The sequence below is a fragment of the Vulpes lagopus genome, chromosome 3, assembly GCF_018345385.1.
Source record: "Vulpes lagopus strain Blue_001 chromosome 3, ASM1834538v1, whole genome shotgun sequence".
Lineage (NCBI taxonomy): Eukaryota > Metazoa > Chordata > Mammalia > Carnivora > Canidae > Vulpes > Vulpes lagopus.
The window spans coordinates 120138746-120159193 of record NC_054826.1 but is presented as its reverse complement, the minus strand read 5'-3'; the positions used below and the strand labels follow the sequence as shown (position 1 = coordinate 120159193).

The 20448-nt window shown below is 39.4% G+C and overlaps 1 protein-coding gene across 3 annotated transcripts in view; it reads right to left on the bottom strand.

The window, feature by feature from the left end:
- Window positions 1-20448, bottom strand: part of TXNDC11 (thioredoxin domain containing 11) — a 65858-nt gene that overhangs the window by 34369 nt on the left and 11041 nt on the right. For 2 of the 3 annotated variants that reach the window (XM_041747491.1, XM_041747489.1), the window contains exons 3-5: window positions 18434-18531; window positions 14520-14649; window positions 1393-1486 (exon numbers count right to left, since the gene is read on the bottom strand). In XM_041747491.1, the coding sequence (XP_041603425.1) occupies window positions 1393-1486; window positions 14520-14621 (196 nt within the window). In that variant the 5' untranslated portion in view covers window positions 14622-14649; window positions 18434-18531. The remainder of the gene's footprint in view (window positions 1-1392; window positions 1487-14519; window positions 14650-18433; window positions 18532-20448) is intronic. The other variant, XM_041747490.1, reaches the window with a different exon arrangement.

Here is a 20448-nt window from a genome sequence, read left to right as displayed (position 1 = left end):
CTGAGTATTGGCTTCTTAAGTTTTTTATGTTGGCAGTATGCTGCTTTCAGAATTCAAACTTTCACTTGCTAAGTCTTTTTATTCACTTGAATCTGTGCAGCTAAGTCTTTCAAGTGGGCACATACTTATGTGACAGCTTGATTTCCTCTCACAATGTCCCCAAGGTGAAAAACATGAATGCAGTAGATTCTCTATGCATAACAACCTTAAGACAGTGTACATCTTAAAATGGCCGGTCATAGGATTGTTTGATCCTCCTCCTCCCAAAATATGGAACCAATCTAATATCCAGTAACAGAAGGACAGTTATGTATTTTTGGCTGATCTACTAGAGGATAAATAACACAGCCATCAGTCTGATTGCTCACTTGGCAAATAGTGATTGTTATGTGCCAGATACTGTAGAAAGAGCATTGAACTGAAGATCCATGGACCCTACCTAAACTAAGAAATCTCACAGTCTGGGAAGCAGACAATAAACAAATCTCATAACTTCATACATAAATACAAACTATGTTAAGTGTTAGAAAAGAGAACTGATAGGATATCCAACTGAGATCAGCGGAAACTGTGAGAGTAGTATTTAACTGGACCCTGAAGGATGAATCGGGGTTTGACAAGTAAAGAACCGGGCCCTAGAGGCTGGGGAGAACAGATCCTAATGTGACAAAGGGGCAAGAGTGGGTATCAGCTAAGGGTCCATTGGTCTAGCCCAGGGGCAGGGGAAGGGGCCTGGACCAGGGGGTATCAGAGGAGACAGACTCGTGAGCAGATGAAACTGTATCAGAGGACAGAGACAAGCAAGCAGATCAAAGTGTATCCAACAGAAAACTGACAGGAGGTCATGACTGATACAGAGGAGGAACATGGAGCAACATGAAAAGATGGGCAGGATACAATGTTTCATTTAAAAAGGAGGGACTACTAATAATACATGTTTCAGCTAAGTGTAAATAAGTTAATTAAAAATATATTTGTGCTTATGCTGTAATATGATATGACTTTTATACATGTAAAAATACTTCCCAAAGGAAATATATTCCTAAATTATGGTATATCCAACTGGTAATATAAATACTAAAAATCTGACCAAACTTGTTAACTACAAACTCAAAAAATAGATTATGGTATGTTTTTTAAGTGCAAAATACATAATTGCAGACACAATATGATCAAGCCACATCTTAAAAAGCTAAATATCTAAGAGACTGTATTTGAAATAGCATAGTATTTTGTTTGCCAACGGAATACACAACAGTGTATTTAATACAAATACAGAAGAAAGGAATTGGGAAAATTAAAATACATAATCATAAGGGTAACACACGAAAAAGATATTAATATACGCACATTTGCTGAAAGTACTAATGTCTGGATAAGAATCATTTTTACCTTTCTTTAGTGAGTGCAGCGCTGAAGTGAAGAAGGTCAGATAACCAGGAGGCTGGGGTGAGCCACTGAACTCAAAGTAGCCAAGGACTCCAGGCTGCGGGAACAAGAGCAGAATGAGGTGATTGAGGGACCAGCAGCCACTGCGTAATGGAAATATTTTAAACAGGACATGCCATCATCATTTGGCAACCACAATTCATTGTGTTTTGTTTTTTAAAAAGCCTAACCACATGAACACAGTTGCAGGATGCGACCGAGCTTTCCCTCCATCTAGAAAATCAACAGAGTAATAAGGGATGGAGACGCAGCAGCGTTTACTGGGGCATTCAGCGATGAACTTCCCTTCCCTCTCCCTAAGTAGGTCTCTCCACACTCTGCTGACAGTTCTCCTAGGTCTCTGGCTAGAAACCTCAACATCAAGTTCATCAAGTACTCACGCCTTTTGTTTAGCATCTCCCAAGTAAGCTATATCAATGATTTCTTTGTAATCTTTCTCAGATTTCTTCCTCAATCACTTCCTCTCATTTCCTCCAAACATGCCTTCATGCTTAGGGAAATCAGGTTAAATGCAATTGGCTCTGCTTGTGTGCAATGTCATTCCTCCAAGGGCTCTTTCTTCACCTGCCAACCCCACAAGAACCCGGCCCTGTACAAGGATAACCCTCCTCTCTGCTCAGGCCAGTCTGCGGAGGGCCCATCTCTTACCTTCTTGCTCCTCTACTCCCACAAGTTTATTTCCACCTGCTCATTCCATTTCTCTAACCTTTAACACAGAACACCTCTCTATTATGCCAAACCAATTAACTGCCCCTACCAGGGGAATAATTGTTTCCTACTCTGAAGGCCCTGTGGCAAAAATTCTGTCTGGTGATGCCCTGTGATAATCGTATCTGTCCTAAAAGACAAACTGTGAGATCTCAGGTGGACCCTTCAATGGGAAGCCTCAGACTCCTCTGGCAAGTTGGGGACAACTCCTCACAAGGTTCTTGAGAAAAATGAGCTTGATAAAGCACTAGGCAAATGTAAAGTCTCCTTTCTGGCCCTAAAGCATGCTCTTAATAAGTAACTGGAGCTGATTTGATCACTGGAACAAAATCAGATCCCAAAGATACAGTAGAAATTTAATGTTAGTAAAATTTTAAATCAGTACGTTGTAAGAAAGAGGAAATTTCTGATCTGTAGTGGAACACACTCTCTGAAATCTAAATCACTTGCTTAAGATTCAATTTTAAATAAATCAACTGGCTTTTAGAAACCGAGAGTCGGAATGTTTAATCCTAACACCTTAAAAAAAAAAACCAGCAAACAATTTCTCAAACTGAAGAAATCAGAAAGCAGCATTATTGAAAACAGGATTTTCTTTTGCTAAACTCCTTCAAGATGTTTTTTAACAAGCCAACCCAGAACTGACTTCAAACAGAATTACAGTGTTTGAGTTCTTAACAAGGCTGTGATAGTATGATACGCCTTTCTACCGAAAACAAAGGAAGACAAAATCTTTAGAAATTCTAGTCACTTAGTTAACACTGGGCACAAAAGATAACAAAAACGGAAACTAACAGAAAGAAAACAGACCCCTTTAAATTTCTTTAAATTCTGATCAATCTTCCAAACCAAAATCAGATGGAATAAGTTCATCCTACCTATTAATAAATGTTTTGTGGCTAAAAAACTTTGTGCGGCTAAAAATTAAATGAGGTAAATTTCAGCCCTCTTCTCATTCATGTTCACAGGAGTAGCATACAGCCCACAAGCATGCATGTATCACATGTGGTACAAATACTTGTGTTCAAGTATACACATACATGCGTGTACACGCAGTAATGGAAGGAAAATCTGAATTCTGAGTCTTCAAGGAAAACCCAAATTCAACCTTTAAAAATGAGTAACGGGGCAGCCCCGGTGGCTCAGCAGTTTAGTGCCGCCTTCAGCCCAGGGTGTGGTCCTGGAGACCGGGGATGGAGTCTCACGTCAGGCTCCCTACATGGAATGGAGCCTGCTTCTCCCTCTGCCTGTATCTCTGCCTCTCTCTGTGTGTCTCTCAGGAATAAATAAATAAAATCTTTAAAAATAATTAAAATTAAATTAAATTAAAATATAAAATAAAATAAAAAATAAAAGAAATAAAAATAATAAAATAAAATAAAATAAAATAAAATAAAATAAAATAAAATAAAATAAAATAAAATAAAATAAGTAATGGTTGGACCGTTTGCAAAGGTCCTCTGTGGACACCTCTACAGAGTAAGGGTTTATTCTTGCTGATGGTATCATGGCTGCAGTTTTCCAAGGGGTTATGTAGTTTGTTTTTGTTTTTTGTGTTGTTTTTTTTAAAGATTTTATTTATTTATTAATGAGAGATACAGAGAGAGAGGCAGAGAGAGAGGCAGAGAGAGAGAAGCAGGCTCCATGCAGGGAGCCTGACATGGGACTCAATCCCAGGTTTCCAGGATTATGCCTTGGGCTGAAGGCAGGCGCCAAACGGCTGAGCCACCCAGGCATCCCAGGGTTATGTAGTTTGGATGAAGGAGCCTTATCTCCAAAAGAACTGGCACTGAAATTTTCAAGCAGTCTGACCAAAGCAAAAGCAATTCCATAAACAATACAAAGCAAACAATCCCATAAGCAAAATGATTTTAACTTTTCATTGCCAAAGAAATGAAGATTATAAGAAGACTCAACAACTATGGGGATGATACAAGCCTACAGAAACAGTAAAAAAAAGGCCAGCCATCCAGAACACAAGGAACAGGCAAAGTCTACTTCAAGTGTTATTTTTCAAATATTCATGCTACCGTTAACAGTCTGTATTAAATTTTGAAAATTGGCATGTTTCATTAGAAACGACAAATACCCACCATTTGCTTCAATATGGATGGAACTGGAGGGTATTATGCTGAGTGAAGTAAGTCAATCGGAGAAGAACAAACAGTGTATGTTCTCATTCATTTGGGGAATATAAATAATAGTGAAAGGGAATATAAAGGAAGGGAGAAGAAATGTGTGGACAATATCAGAAAGGGAGACAGAACATAAAGACTCCTAACTCTGGGAAACGAACTAGGGGTGGTGGAAGGGGAGGAGGGTGGAGGGTGGGAATTAATGGGTGACGGGCACTGAGGGGGGCACTTGACAGGATGAGCACTGGGTGTTATTCTGTATGTTGGTAAATTGAACACCAATAAAAAATTAATTTATTAAAAAAAAAAAAGAAAATTGGCATGTTTGAGACTGAAGCTTAAAATATTTCCAAAAAAAGGAAATAAAGGTGATAGTTATCAGTTTATTTCTACTGCAAATTATCACTTAAAAGTAATTAAACTGGCTCCCATGATGCCTTAAGTAACAAATATCACAACCACGCCCCTGGAGTTTCAGCATCTCCCCAAGAGCTGTGTATGAGAAATGGTTACATATTTCAGAGTTTCCTCCACAATCAGTTCTTAAATCTGGAAAAAGGGGGTTTGGGGAACAAAACACTTGCATATTCACACAAAAGGACCTTACGAGGCCCGGGCCCCTAGTTTGGTCAGTTGCAAATAAAGGCAGGGGCCAACACAAGGCAGAAACTCTGTCCAGCCCTCGCACACTCGTGAGGCTCTTTCAGATGAGCCAGCCGAGCATGTAAGGCCGAAGACGGGGTGCAAGCCCTGCCGGGACACAGGCAGTCCCTCCTCACTTGGATGCTTACCAACATGTGAAAATCTTCCAATCCTAGGTTCCAACCCCAAGGACCACTGATTCAGGCCCGGATGCTTAACTGGCCATCAGGAGAGGGGTCAGGAGCTCAACTGCCCGTGGGGCTCCTCCTTCAGGCGTGCGACTAGTCAGAAGTTGCATCAGGACACATATAGGAGGAAGACACCTCTGTGACCCCCTCTCCTCTCCTCTGTGATCACTCTCCCCTCTGCTCTGGCTCCATCAGTCCTGATGCTGCCTTACGACCTCTGACTTACTGTTCCCACCTCCCGGAGCCCTTCCTTCAAATTTCCTCAGGGCTGGGTCACACCCAGGCTTCGTGGGAAATTTCTGCTCCCACGTCCTTGCCTCCGAGAGGTCCTCCCTGTCTTCTACCCCCCTGCCCTCATGTCTGCCACATCACCCTTCATTTTCCTTTGGGCACTTATCTGAAATGACCTTGTACGTGCATTTCCTAGAGCTGCCAAAACCAATTACACAAACGTGGGGACAGTTCTAGAGGCTAGAAGTCCAAGATCAGGGTGGCAGCAGGACTGTGCTCTCTGGGGGCTCCGAGAAATCCTTCTTGCCTCTTTCCTAGCTTTGGATGGCCCCAGACATTCCCTGCCTTGTGGCTGTATGTGTCTGCCTCTGTCTTCATATGGCCTTCTCGCCTGTGTCTCTGTGTCCTCTCCTTCTCTTACAAAGACACCAGGGTGCCAGGGTGGCTCAGTCAAGTGGCCACTTTCAGAAGCTCAGGTCATGATCCCAAGATCCTGAAGATCCAGTCCCAAGTGGGGCTTCTCTGCTCAGTGGGGAGCCTGCTGGGTTTAGGACCCAGCCTAAGTCCAGGATGATTATCATGTCAAGATCCTTAACGAACGACACCTATAAAGACCCCATTTCCAAATAAGGCAAATTCTGAGGTTCTGGGTAAATATGAATTTGGGGAGGACACTATTCAAGTCCCTGTACCTTGTTTGTGTCCCTGTTTATTGTTTATCTCTGTGTTTACCTCCATGAAACAGAGGGTCTCTCTTGTTCATCACTACATATCCACCTTAGACAGTACCTGGCAAGGAGCGGGCACAAAATAAACATTTGTTAACGAGAGAAAGAATAGACTTAAAAAGATAAAGGAGACAAGACTCCTCCATTAAGTTTACAATTTAGCAAGAATAAAATATGAGTACCAGATTACAATTTGACCCAGTTTGCATGCTTTTAATTCCATTCCATGGGGTGCAGTGTATTCAGCACATGCTATAATGAGGAAGTTGGAAATAGGCTATTTATAGGAGGCCAGCAAATCCACGGCAGCTTAAAACATTTCTTTGCTAAGTGAATACCATTTGCAGTGCGGCATAAATTTCAGCAGATGGTGTCCACACCCTCTAGTGGCCATAAGAACCTCTGTGTTTCTACTCCATGGCAATTGAAATCTTTCTGTACTAATGCTAACTTAGAAAATTTTAAACTTTAATTCACAGTGCTACTAAACTATGAATTGACAGAGGCAGGATCTACTTATGCGCTCAACGTCAGAGTAGATTTTTACTAACAAGCAGAAGGATAACAGCAGGTACAGGCATTCTGCTAGGTTTTTCTCCAAAAGACTCAGGTTTTAATTTTCATAACACCCTGCTTTCCCCTCCAAAGATTCCCAAGATTCTTCCCAATCCCACTGAAATTTAAAATGTGGTTTGCCAAAACTGCTAAGAATAAATGAATGGATGTATGCTAAATCACTGATCTTAAGTGGATAAATTATAGAAAATTCATGAAAAGAATTAGAAACTATTTTAGCTGCAAATACAAAGTAAGCATTCTAAAGAACACTGTTGGCGTTTCGTGGGTAGATTACAAAGCACAAATCAGATGATTCTGTCAAGTGCTTTAAAAAATAAAAAAGATTGATGTAGAAGCTACTGATACCCAAATCAAATAATGTCTAAAAACTACTAAAATTAGAAGAGCCATACATAGAAACAGTGACTTTGCCAGTGACATTACCATTACTGAATCCTAGTCCCTGTCCACTTGACATTCCAAAATAAAAATGACCCTGGCATATGTTTGTCTATGTTGACAACTAATAAACTAGACTTTCCTGTCTGTATCTTAAGTAGGCAGGGAGAACCCTCAAGGAAGAGGGATTCTACAGCTGGAGGGAATGAAGGACATAGAATTTCTTAACATGATTTGCAACGAGAGGACTTCATGGTCATCTTCTCCATCTGCAGTATCCACTGGCAGGTTTACAGCTTTTAGTTGCATTCGTTATTTATAAGGCAGGTATGATTGTATCTATTTATACATTCTGACAGAATCTCTACACCCAACATGGGGTTTACATGATCTTACTCCTGAGATCAAGAGTTGCATGTTTTGGGCAGCCCGGATGGCTCAGCGGTTTAGCGCCGCCTTCAGCCCAGGGTGTGATCCTGGAGACCTGGAATCGAGTCCTACATTGGGTTCCCTCCGTAGAGCCTGCTTCTCCCTCTGCCTGTGTCTCTGCTTCTCTCTCTCTCTCTCTCTCTCTCTGTGTGTGCGTGTGTGTGTCTCTCTTGAATGAATAAATAAATAAAATCTTAAAAAAAAAAAAAAGTTGCATGTTTTACTGACTGAGCCAACCAGGTGCCCTAAATCACGGGTATGATTTTAGTGCATATCTGAGAAGAAAAATTGAGACCCTACCCTGCCTCAATATTGTGATTATCATACACAGAACACCCAATCAATAACAGGAAATGGTGATCTCCCATAATAGTGGTGAGGGATCTATTTCTCTCTGTGGTTCTGGTATGTTTTATGTGCATGTGAATGTGTGCATGTATATAATTTTTAAGCTATTTTATAAGTTACCACAAGTTTTGAATAACTGGTCTTCTTACGTTGAATCTTTTATTAAGTTGTAACACTCCCTTTTTAATCTCTACTAATTCTTTCTTTGGCATAAAATTAGTATAGATATTTTAGCTTTATTTGGGGATATTTGCTTAATATCTCTTGTATTCTTTTACTTTCAACCTTTTAAAGGCTTATATGGTACGTGTGTGTCTCTTTGGAAACAGCATAAGGCTAGATTTATTCCCCAAGCTGAATATCCTTCTCTTTTTTTGAAAGGAAGTCAGTTCAATCAGTTATCTCTGCTGATATTTGGATTTGTTTCTACTATCTTATTTTGTATTTTCTCATTGGCTCACTTTTCTAAGCTATTTTTTTAAAGATAAATTTTTAATTTTTATTTATTTATGATAGCCACAGAGAGAGAGAGGCAGAGACACAGGCAGAGGGAGAAGCAGGCTCCATGCACCGGGAGCCCGATGTGGGATTCGATCCCGGGTCTCCAGGATTGCGCCCTGGGCCAAAGGCAGGCGCCAAACCGCTGCGCCACCCAGGGATCCCTAAGCTATTTTTTTTTAAGATTTTATTTATTCATTCATGAGAGAGGGGGGGTGGGCAGAGACACAGGCAGAGGGAGAAGCAGGCTCCATTCAAGAACCTGATGTGGGACTCGATCTCAGGATTCCGGGATCACGCCCTGAGCCAAAGGCAGATGCTCAACCGCTGAGCCACCCAGACATCCCCTAAGCTTTTTTTTTTATTGATTGGGTAACAACATACAGAATCATCATATGCTTATCAAAGCTAAGAAATGAACCTTGGCATAATACTAGTAATTAGACTACATATTTTACTCAGATTTCTCTAGTTCTTCAACTGATTTTGTTTCAGGATCAAATCCAGGATCCCACAGTATGCTTAGTTGTCATGTCTCCTTGGTCTCCTCTACCTGATCATTTTATCTTTCATGACTTTCACATATTTAGAAGGTACTGGTGGATATGTATGTAGAATATCCTTTTATTTGTGTTTGTCAGATGTGTTCTCATGATTACATCAGTATTATGCATTCTTGGGAAGGATGCTACAAAGGTGATGTACTCTTTTCAATGCATGGAGTCAGGAGGTAAAGGATATTGATACTCGTGACTTATGATGCTAATTTTGATCATCTGGTTAAAGAGGTGTATGCCAGTGTTTCCACTGTAGACTTAATAAAGTCTGTGTGATTAATAAATATTTGGAGGAAGATACTTTGAGAATCTGAAAATACCTTGTGTCTGTTTAAATTTGTATCAATACTTTTAGTATCCACAGGTGAATCCTGCCTGCATCAATTATTATTCTGCTGTTCCAATGGTGATTTTCTATTCTCATTTATCAATTATAATTCTTCTATAAGGAAAAAAAAAAACACAGGAAATGATGAAACCCTGCTGCTTTAACAGCAGGTCAACACCCATGGCCCCATCCCTAATCACTATTTCTTAAAAACCATTCCTAGGGATCCCTGGGTGGCGCAGCGGTTTGGCGCCTGCCTTTGGCCCAGGGCGCGATCCTGGAGACCCGGGATCGAATCCCACATCAGGCTCCCGGTGCATGGAGCCTGCTTCTCCCTCCGCCTGTGTCTCTGCCTCTCTCTCTCTCTCTGTGACTATCATAAATAAATAAAAAATTAAAAAAAAAAAAAAAACCCATTCCTAAAAATGAAGGGGGAAAAAAATCATAGTCAAATTAAGAAGCCAAACCTTCAAAATTTGTCTATCCTGAAGGAGAAAGGCTGAAAAATGACATAAAATAGTTAAATATCCAAAGTTTTAACTCCTAGATCCACAGGGACATTTCAACTCCAAGACCTTAAAACATTGCTTTGGATCAAGGAAGAATGTGGGAGCCAGAAGCCCTGGTCCCCCAATTTTACCACCTTCTGAATCTGTTCAGAAGGACCTATCATTTCTATCTCACATGGCTATTAGGAAGATGGGAAGCAAAAGCACGTGAAAACCAGAGGACACTTTACCAGGGCATAGTTTGCACATTCTTTGTTGGCTAATAATGAGTAAAGTATTTTGGAATTTACAGAAACAAATGTTCATAATATTCACCCTTCAATATCTTTCTGTGATGTTCAATAAATCAAAGGCAAATTTATTTTCCTAAAAATTGCACCTGGGCTCAGTGTCATATTCTACACACAGAGAACTAGGGTTAATGACAAGCAAACTGATTTGGGCAGGTTTGAGACATCAAAGTCAAAGGCAATGCTCTCCACTGGTTAAAAACTTCTACTGTTGGGCAGCCCCGCTGGTGCAGAAGTTTAGCAATGCCTGCAGCCTGGGTGTGATCCTGGAGTCCCAGGATCGAGTCCCACATCGGGCTCCCTGCATGGAGCCTGCTTCTCCCTCTGCCCGTGTCTCTGCCTCTCTCTCTTTCTCTCTCTGTGTCTCTCATGAATAAATAAATAAAATCTTTAAAAAAAAAAAAAAACTTCTACTGTTTTAGGTAATTCAATATCAAATCATCTGAAAGAGGCTTTTGGAAGGATTCATATGTAGGGCTTAGAAAAATTCAAACCAAGATACAATTAGAGCATTTCCCTTTGTAACAGCAACATAAGCATATACATATATGGTCAGGATATACATAATGAAATAATAGTGGATGTTGAAAGTTGTTAATTTCAGAATACCATCACTTTCCAAGTAATAAACACTAATGGCACAATTTTATGATGGTCCAAACTGCTCACAAATATCTGGATTAGAAACAAATGAACTTCTAATTAATCAATATAATTTTTTTTAATGAGAGGACAATTATCAAATGCATTCCTACAAGATGTCACAAACACACCTAGAGACATAAGCAAAAAGCACTGCTATTCTAACAGACCTCAGAAGTGCCACAAAAACATTAAATAATTATCTTAGCCTAATTCTGGTATAGTTAAACACACTTGATACTGAAATGCCTCCTTATAAAAAATATAAATTAGAAGATAAGGCTCTTGATTAAAAGTAGTATTTTTCAGAGACGCCTGGGTGGCTCAGTGGTCGAGCGTCTGCCTTCGGATCAGGATGTAATCCCAGGTTCAGGGATTGAGTCCCGCATCAGGCTCCTGTATGGAGCCTGCTTCTCCTCCCTCTATCTGTGGCTCTGCCTCTGTCTGTGTCTCTCATGAATAAATAAAATCTTAAAAAAAAAAAAAAAGTATTTTTCATAGTAAAAGTTCTTTAAATGAGCAAGATCCTTAACATATTTAGGAAGCACATTTTGGGGGAAGGGGCAGTAACAGTTTGAGTATAAGGCTGAACATCAGGGACAGCTCTACTCATGACAATACTACGCATTCCTGTCTCTACCCCACAGATAATGCTCCAGAATTTTCCAGTCAAGGCACAGCTGAATTTTCATATTGTCTCTGCCTCTGTGGTAAGCAGATAAGCTTGCAACAATTAGACTTTGGCATTCTGCATGCTACATGAAAAAAAGATGCTTGGACTAGTACCTGCAAAGCATCATCCTATGGCCTTAGTTGGGAAAACAGTAATTTACAACAGAGGTTCTCAACTGAGGCAATTATGTCCCCCTAGGGGACATTAGGTAATGCCTGGCTATTTTTGGTCATCACAGCTAAGGGGGGAAGGGAGCACTATCAGTATCCAGCAGGTGGAAGCCAAGAATACTACTCTGCAAAGCATGGGAGAGCTCCCACCCCCAACAGAACTACCTGACTCCAAATGTCAATAATGCTGAGATTGGGAAACCTTAATTCAGAAGAAATGTCCAGAAGCATACTGTGCTGTAGAGTGGAGCCTCCAAAAATTCCTTTACTTCTCATCTTTATTCAACTCTGGAAGCCAAGGCGGTGGTTTCATTTTTTCATTTCTGGATCTAGAATTTTGCCGTTATGTTATCTCACAAAGGGTGTGCATGAAACTGAGACCACGTCTAGGCAGAGTTAGTATGTCTCACAAGATAAATGGTTTCACAAGTGCCATGCTGGGCTTGATTCCTGAGTTCTTTCACCATTAATCAAATATGTCTCTTGCCAACCAATTTCATCTTAGTGAAAAGAAGCCTAGTGAAAGATGATACTAACATGATAAAAGCTATCTACCACTTCAGGAGGAAGCATTCTAAAGGCCAACAGAGGCCATATAAGGTCCCATCTTCGCAACACCTTCTTGGTCCTATTTTAAAGGCAGTCTGATCACTGTTGTACATCATTCTAACCCAGTGGGCCACCAAACCACAACCTTGAGTAATGTCTCCAGCACATCAGAGAGTCTGATGTGAACTGAGTGTGTAACTTGGAGCATCATCTCTGAAAGCACTGCTGACAAGCAGAGTCAGAGAACGGAGGCTAAGGTAAGGAACCTGCCTTGCTGCCCCGTCATACAGGGGAACTTGCCTCTCTCCTACAGGTCCAACCAATCATAGAGATGCTACAGAGGCAATGAACAACACAAAATCAGAAAAGAGCTCTGATACGGATGTTCAAAGGCATTGTCTCAAAAAATCTTTCCCAACCAATAACTGATGAACCTTTTTCTGCCTGCCTCTTTCTAATCTTTAAATTTCACCGAGCCAAAACAGTCAGGAGGGATTTTGTGAGTCAATTCCCTTACTTCAGAGATGAGAAATCTATGTCAAACTCAGAAGTCAGAGATTTGCTAATGTCAGGGCTAAAACTCGGGCCTCTAGAATCCTACCTAGGGTCTACACCTGATCACATAACCCCTGCTAAGACAAAGCTCAAAGCTCTTGGGATACAAATCTCCAACAGGGCTGAAAATAATAATTAAGTTGCCTCTTGGTGCTCTTGTTACAAAGCTAAATGATCTCAATTTTTTCTATACTTTCCTTTGAAAGGGTAAACAAATATCATATACTATTTATTGATGTATCATACATGTATTTATTGATGTATCATGTATCAATGGCTTCTCTGCCATTTCTCCCTTTACTTTTAGAAGAAACTGAGTGAAAATGTAAAGAAAAAACAAAGTTTCAAGCAAAATTAGGCACAGTGTTCCACAAAAGTCTCTACAGAGCATACCTGAAGGAAGACCTCTTTGTCCCTGCAGGTCATTTTTTATCATCTTAATTATAAAACAAACAAAACATTTCTTATGTAAGTAGGGAGTTCCAGCAAGCTTTATGCATGTCGAGTTCCCTCCATAGTGCTAAATATCCAGGATATTCCCATGATGTTATTTCTATGGGTAAGTTTTCATTTACTGGGATCCAAGTAGGCATTTCATGTCTCAATTATTTAATCTCTGTTTATAGATGAAGGCATGGAGACTTAAAGAGCTTAAGTAGCCCGTAGGCCACAAAGTGGTCAGAGCTCAGTGCCTAAGTCCTGATTCTTTACCGTTACGCTGTACTGCCTCCATGACTCTATCATCTATTACAAATCTACATGAAAACCCACTTATCACACAATTACTGCACCTAAGAGTTAAATACCCAGTTTCAGACCTCTGATGCCTGGCAGGTGAGTGACCCACCCCAAGTCACAGAAGTAGTTAGTGCTGCCAAAAGGACCAAGCCCAGGCACCCAGGGTGGTTCCCACCCACCAACTTGTCCCAGCAGAACAAGAGACACGTCCATGAAGGGCACAGAAGTCTATACTGTCTCCACCTAAGAGTAAGAACACATTCACTCTAATGCACATCCGAGAACTCAGAAGCAGAATAACTATAGATATTAACACTTCTACTTAGAGAATCTACACATAGTTAATACATAAACAGTGCTTCTAACATGACTGAAAAGCTGTAAATGATATCCCAGTGAAAGAAATTCATGTCCAATGTGCATAAAATCTCTCCAACGCAAAAGGTAAAATCCAACCCAGTCATAATTACTAAGTCTGGATTCACAGGGTTTCTCTTCAGATACCTACTGTCCTGTATCTAAGTAGCATTTTTACTTACTGTACCCAAGTAGGATTTACACTTGCTCCAATCAACTTTTTTGTGGAACTATTCTTATAATTTATTTAAGATTACTTTGAGCTTTATACTGGCTTTTCAATTATAAGCGGTCCTGAACACAAACTGAAGATCCTATAAATATAATTTATCAGGGGATGAAGCTGGCGATGTGAAAGCAGCAGAGAAGCCATGTTAGGAAACTTTGTTAAGACCTTGAAAGCGTTATGCACTTTATAAAATAGAAAGGCACGTATTCCCAGTTTCTTTAAAAGCCAAACTACAGCTGACAAGTAAAACCAGGTATTCCATAGTAACATGCCACAAAGTATCAAATAAAATGTTTAGAGATTTGCAGATGCACAGAAATCGTAAGTTAATTTTTACATGCTGAGTTCATTGTAAGAGAAACTAAAAGTCTGCTGGAAATTCCCAAACAAAAAATTCACAAGGTTTTACAAGTATCCTATTCTCTTAAAACTCACTTGGCCAAACCATCCCTACGATTGTGTATCTCAAAAAGCATTTAATTGGGGCTTATCTATAATGTGGTCTTTTCATTGCTGCAAATCAGGAGGTATAAAAACCCTTCTAATATAAACAATCCAACACAACCCGGTGAAACCTTGGGGATGGGAGGAGATATGAAAGACAGGTACCTCGTAGTTTGAGAGAAAATCTAGTAATTCTGATTGAGATGGGATGTAGAGAAGTGGTTTCATCACCCGGCGGACAAACTTCTCAATGTAAACAGCACTCATGGGGCCTTTGTATTCGATTGGTCCAAAACTAGTACCAAAAAAATAAAAATAAAAAAATAAAAATAATACACCATGCATTAAACCTGTAACGTATAACTGAAATCATCAACACCACAAAATGATCCTGACTGCTTCATAGGTAAGTAGCCTTCTGTGTCCTGGGAGGTGAATAGAGGGCCAATTTAGAATAAGCATTTCGTGTACAAGCATCCACTACTTTTCTATGAGCTTAATTCAACTGCAAACTGAATTTCCACCAAAGAACATTCATGCTAGCCTCTGGGGAAAAAAAATTCTCATAATATTTCTTTAAAAAGCAAAACCAAACAGAAAGGTGATCCTGGAAACTGACCAAATGCTAGAGGATTTCAGGATCTTAACTATACATAATTTAACGTTGGGGGGAAGGACACACTTTCCTTTTACACATCACTCTGAAATAAAAAACAAGCTGACCAACTGGCGCTTGGCCTACTAAAATGTACTTATTATGTATTCCCATAGGCACTCACACAAAGTATCACTAATAATCTGAAACCTATTCAAAGCTTTACTGCAACAACAACAACAACAAAAAAAAGATTATGTAAAGGGACAAAGTTAGGAACCTGTAAAAATGATCTTATTTTCCCTGCCAGTTGCACTTAGGGATGCAGAGGAAATTGATTTAGTATTGGTAAGAAATAATACCAACATTCAGTTATCCTCCTAAGCTAATCAGAATCCTCACATGGCTTTCTACAATCTTGCACAATGCAAACATTGCTTAAATATAACTGAATGGTATGTGGCAGGATAGGGGAGTAAGGTGAAATTCAGTAACTCCAAAATCATTCTTTTGTCTAAATAGAAATTGACATTAAGCTTGCTGTTAATAGCAACAATAAAAAGAGCACAGTAAAGAGTTACATAAATGCTGTGATCCCAACACTATGTGGTTATATAAATGAACACACACACATATAATGGGATGAGATAAACACAATTCTTCAGGGTGTACTGAAAACATGATGTCAGACAAAAGAATGTTAGTAATGAAAAAAGTAAAAATAGCATTCTACATGCACAACTCAAAGAGTCAACAATTCTATCAATTCAAGACTTCTCTAAGTTTAAAAATTACCACCACCACCAACTCCATCAGCCATTAAACAACTTTTAATTCAAAGGAAGAAATCAAAAAATCATTTGATAACATATTTTGTTCAACAAAAAGGAGCCAACGAATCTGGAAATGTCATCTGCTCAGGCAAACAGGCTCCTGGAGTGTCATTATAAGGATTCCAGTGACTTGTAAAAGCTGAAAAGATCTCAGAATGCAGGGTGTAGAACACATTTTACCAACACACCACAGTCATGAGACAGGACACGCTGATCCAGGGCCTCTGAGTCTTGTACAGAAAGTTATAAGAAACTATTCCCTGCTTCAGAATTTTTTATAAACTTTCTTAGTGAGTGGTATCAATACATGCAAAAAAAAAAAGGAATCTACTTAAAAGCAAAACAGAAGTCTATTAATTTCTCTAAGGAGCCACTAGTAGATAAGCCATTACAAACACAGCAACAACAAAAACACACAACAGCAATGGTCTGTCTGCCTGGCGATGAAGCTGAGGGAACCACCTTTGCAAGCACTATTAACCAAGAGAACCTCGACACTACTGAATGGTCCCAAGAGAGCTTAGTTGAAGAAACACATTCATTCACTGTGTTATGTACAACAGAGAGGACCTGAAGATTCTTAAATAGGATATGAAAAGGCTATCTTAGCCCTTAACAGGTAAATATGAGGGGCAAGCACTTCAGGGAGAGAACTAACCTCAAATTCTTTATTGGTAAAATGAGAAGGTTAGACTAGAGGTTGCTAAAGTTCCTTGCCTGCCCTTCCAATCTTCCTATAAATCTAAGAAAACAAGCAGTATAAGACAATATACTGCACAGCCATATAACCCAAAAAGATATTCTGCACTCAATTCAAGGGAACTTTCCTGATTTTAATATCACGTCAAAGTTAAGCCCGCCTCTGGGTAGGTAGCTGGCCTGGTGACGTATAATTGTAGTTACAAGGCCTATATGCCTCACTAGGTACCTGTGCCCTATTTCCTAACTCCAAATATTGTCTATTTCAAAAAAAAAAAAAAGAAAGAAAAGAAAAGGAAAGAAAAGGAAAGAAAAGAAAAGAAAAGAAAAGAAAAGAAAAGAAAAGAAAAGAAAAGAAAAGAAAAAAAGAAAAGAAAAGAAAAAATGCAGGGACCTTCACAGGGCAAGCTTATTTATCCTATTACAGTGCGGAGAGCTTTAGCATCTTCAAATGTAACATTTTACACTGGGAAGTATTCTTGTATCTGCAAGAAATTCTGAAGGTGGACATAGGGAAAGAACATACATTTTTGCTCAAATATTATTTAATAGGTCCTGAGAAACAATACTACATGCCACAAAATATTTTATGTTAGAAACATGAGGTGTGATGGAACGTGACAAATAATCCACAAATGACGGTTTGATGTTTCTTATAAATCCCCACTGACTAAAGCTTAGGAGTTTTAGAGGGAGGGGGAAAAAGAAAGCATAAAAAGTTAAGCTCTTACTAATGAAACATCCTTTTCCCACTTTACCTTCATTAATAAACTTCAACCCAACTACATTAGACAAAGTAAGAATCTAAAGTCTTCAAAATTCTTCAAGTCCGATTTTAGATATTACTTAACACTCACGGCAAGGTTTGGGCAGTATTCCAAAATCAAACACCAATATTTCTGCAGCATAATAAACTGGCTCCAAAAAAATAAATAAATAAATAAATAAACTGGCTCTTTACATGGGATAAAGACTAAAGGCAGCCTCTTGTTACTTCAGGCTAGACATTTGGGGACAATGGATTTGGGAACAAAATTTATGAAAACCTCTCAAGGTTTTCAAAGTTCTTTGGATTTCAGGATATGGGAACAGGACTGTGGACTAGAAGTAATTTTCTTCTCAGATGAAAAGGTGCTAAGATTTCCTCCTATGTATGTTGCCAGGTAACAGAATAAGGATCTTTGTGTATTTTTATACAATAAAATACTCTAGAATTCCTGAAATGTACACCTACACAATGAACAGCTGGCATGATCAAAACAATGCAATAGACAATGTGATGGTATGAAAACATGTTCACACAAGCAAGAAGCAGCACTTTAGGAAATACTACTACCACATGATCCCTTTTTTAATTAAAAAAATAAAGAGAGACTGGCTACGTATAGTCAGAGGATGTAAATCAAAACACATAATGAGGAACGCCTGGGTGGCTCAGCAGTTGAGCCTTCAGCCCAGGGTGTAATCCTGGAGTTGCAGGATCGAGTCCCACATGGGGCTCCCTGTATGGAGCCTGCTTCTCTCTCTCTCTCTCTCTCTCTGTCTCTCTTGTGAATAAATAAAACTTTAAGAAAAGAAACAAAAAACATATAATGAGGGACACCCAGGTGGCTCAGTGGTTGAGCATCTGCCTTGGGCTCAGGTCATGATTCCAGGGTCCTAGGATCAAGTCCCGCATCGAGCTCCCGCTCCCCACAGGGAGCCTGCTTCTCCCTCTGCCTGTGTCTCTGCTTCTCTCTGTCTCTCATAAGTAAATAAATAGAATTCTTTAAAACAACAACAAAACCCACATAATGATTATGTATGGCTGATAAAACATCCAGATTCATTTATTTACTTTTGCTTAACTGTATTTTCTCAATTTCTTACAATGAATATCTAATACTTTTAAAAAGAAAAATAATTCACTTTAGTACTTAACTGGAATTAGAAAACTAGTTCAAAGTTCTTACCTCCGATGATACAGATATATCACAGGGAAATAAAAGAAGTGCTTCTGTTTTCTGCATTTCCCCTGGTTCCACCAACAGTTAATTGCCACAAACAACACCTGCAGAACCAAAAAAGGTTTCAAATGACAATGAATAACAACTGAAAAATTACCAAGATTTTAAAGATAAAATTATAGAAATGAAACTATTCCTCTCTGAAACAGAAAGTGAGAAAAAAGTTATTTCCAGTATTCAAAGAGGGTCATCATCTACCACTGCAATTAAAAAATGACTCTCATCTGTGGTGTCTAGCTAGGATTCTAGTAATTTATTATTATTTTACAGTCTAGTTCAAGAGGGAAATGATTTACTTTGATTTCTAAAGCGAACGAGCACCACTGAGCTTTTACTAAGCATGACTACAATAAAATTCAATGGAAGGATAGGTCTTTTGATAGTCAAACTGACAACGGGAGAAGGGAAAAGAAAATATTATCTGCAAATAAAACATCGTAAATATCAAAGGACCATTTTTAACAACTATATTAAAAACTCGTAAGACGGTTATTTTTTTTTTAATTTTTTTTTTTTTATGATAGGCACACAGTGAGAGAGAGAGGCAGAGACACAGACAGAGGGAGAAGCAGGCTCCATGCACCGGGAGCCTGACGTGGGATTCGATCCCGGGTCTCCAGGATCGCGCCCTGGGCCAAAGGCAGGCGCCAAACCGCTGCGCCACCCAGGGATCCCGAGTAAGACGGTTAAAGCTACACTCTAAAATGTAGTATTAAGCAGAAAAAATACAAATTAAATATAGATTTATAGGTAGATGTGAACATAAGGAGAAGTGTCCCTATATCTCCAATCTACTTTGAAATGTACCAAAAACAGGATGACGGGTTAACAGATTAGAGCAGAGTTTCCCAACTTTGGTACTACTGCTATTTTGGCCTTTCACTGTTATTGAGGCTTACTATATGTTTGTTTGTGTTGTGAGGAACAGTCCTACACACTGGATGTAGTGTTTAGCAGTATTCCTGGCCTCTACACACTACATGCCAGCAGCTTCCCCTCTCAAGCAGTGATCACCAGAAAGAGTTCCAAACGCTGCCAAAGGTCCCCTGGGGAGAAACTTCCTCTAGGTAAAAAAAAACCACTGACTACAAGAATAGTAAGAGGAATAAATACATGATAAAGAAAGCAAAATAAAATATTAGTAACAAAATTTAAGTGGCAAGCATATATAAAATCCCATCACCTTTTGCTATGTGAAGAAATTTTCATAATAATATTACAAAAATATGAAGACTACAAATGAAAAGTCACTTTCTGAGGCCTTCCTTATACTTCATAAACAGCAATATTGCTCAAAACTTAGTGGGAGCTCTTTATTTTTTATTTATTTTTTTTATTATTATTTATTTATGATAGTCAGAGAGAGAGAGAGAGAGAGAGAGAGAGAGAGAGGCAGAGACACAGGCAGAGGGAGAAGCAGGCTCCATGCACCGGGAGCCCGATGTGGGATTTGATCCCAAGTCTCCAGGATCGCGCCCTGGGCCAAAGGCAGGCGCCAAACCGCTGCGCCACCCAGGGATCCCAGTGGGAACTCTTTAGAGCTCTTTTTAGAGTCCACTTATAAGAAAGAAAAACAACAGTATCTTTACTTCAGGTGACATCTCATTTTTTACTCAAAAATAGGGCACAATCTACCATGTTTGCTAATTTTACTAAAGCAATGTGGCTCAAAAGATTTTTGCCTGTTTCTAAAAATAAGCAACCTCCTTCTCCCTAGTAAGAACACAGAATAATAAGCTCTCAATTTGGAAGGAGCTGGAAAAAAAATTTGAAAAAAGCAGCACCCATTAGGTGTGGATGGCATTATAACCTACACCACTTATGTGCTCTTTAGCCAACCACTCCAGTCTGAGATCCTGCTTCCAAGAACAGGGATGTTGGCACAAGCGTACAGAGCTGTCATGAGACACAGCACAGGGCCTGGCATACCAGAAGGCCACTCTTATAATCACTTGGAAGGA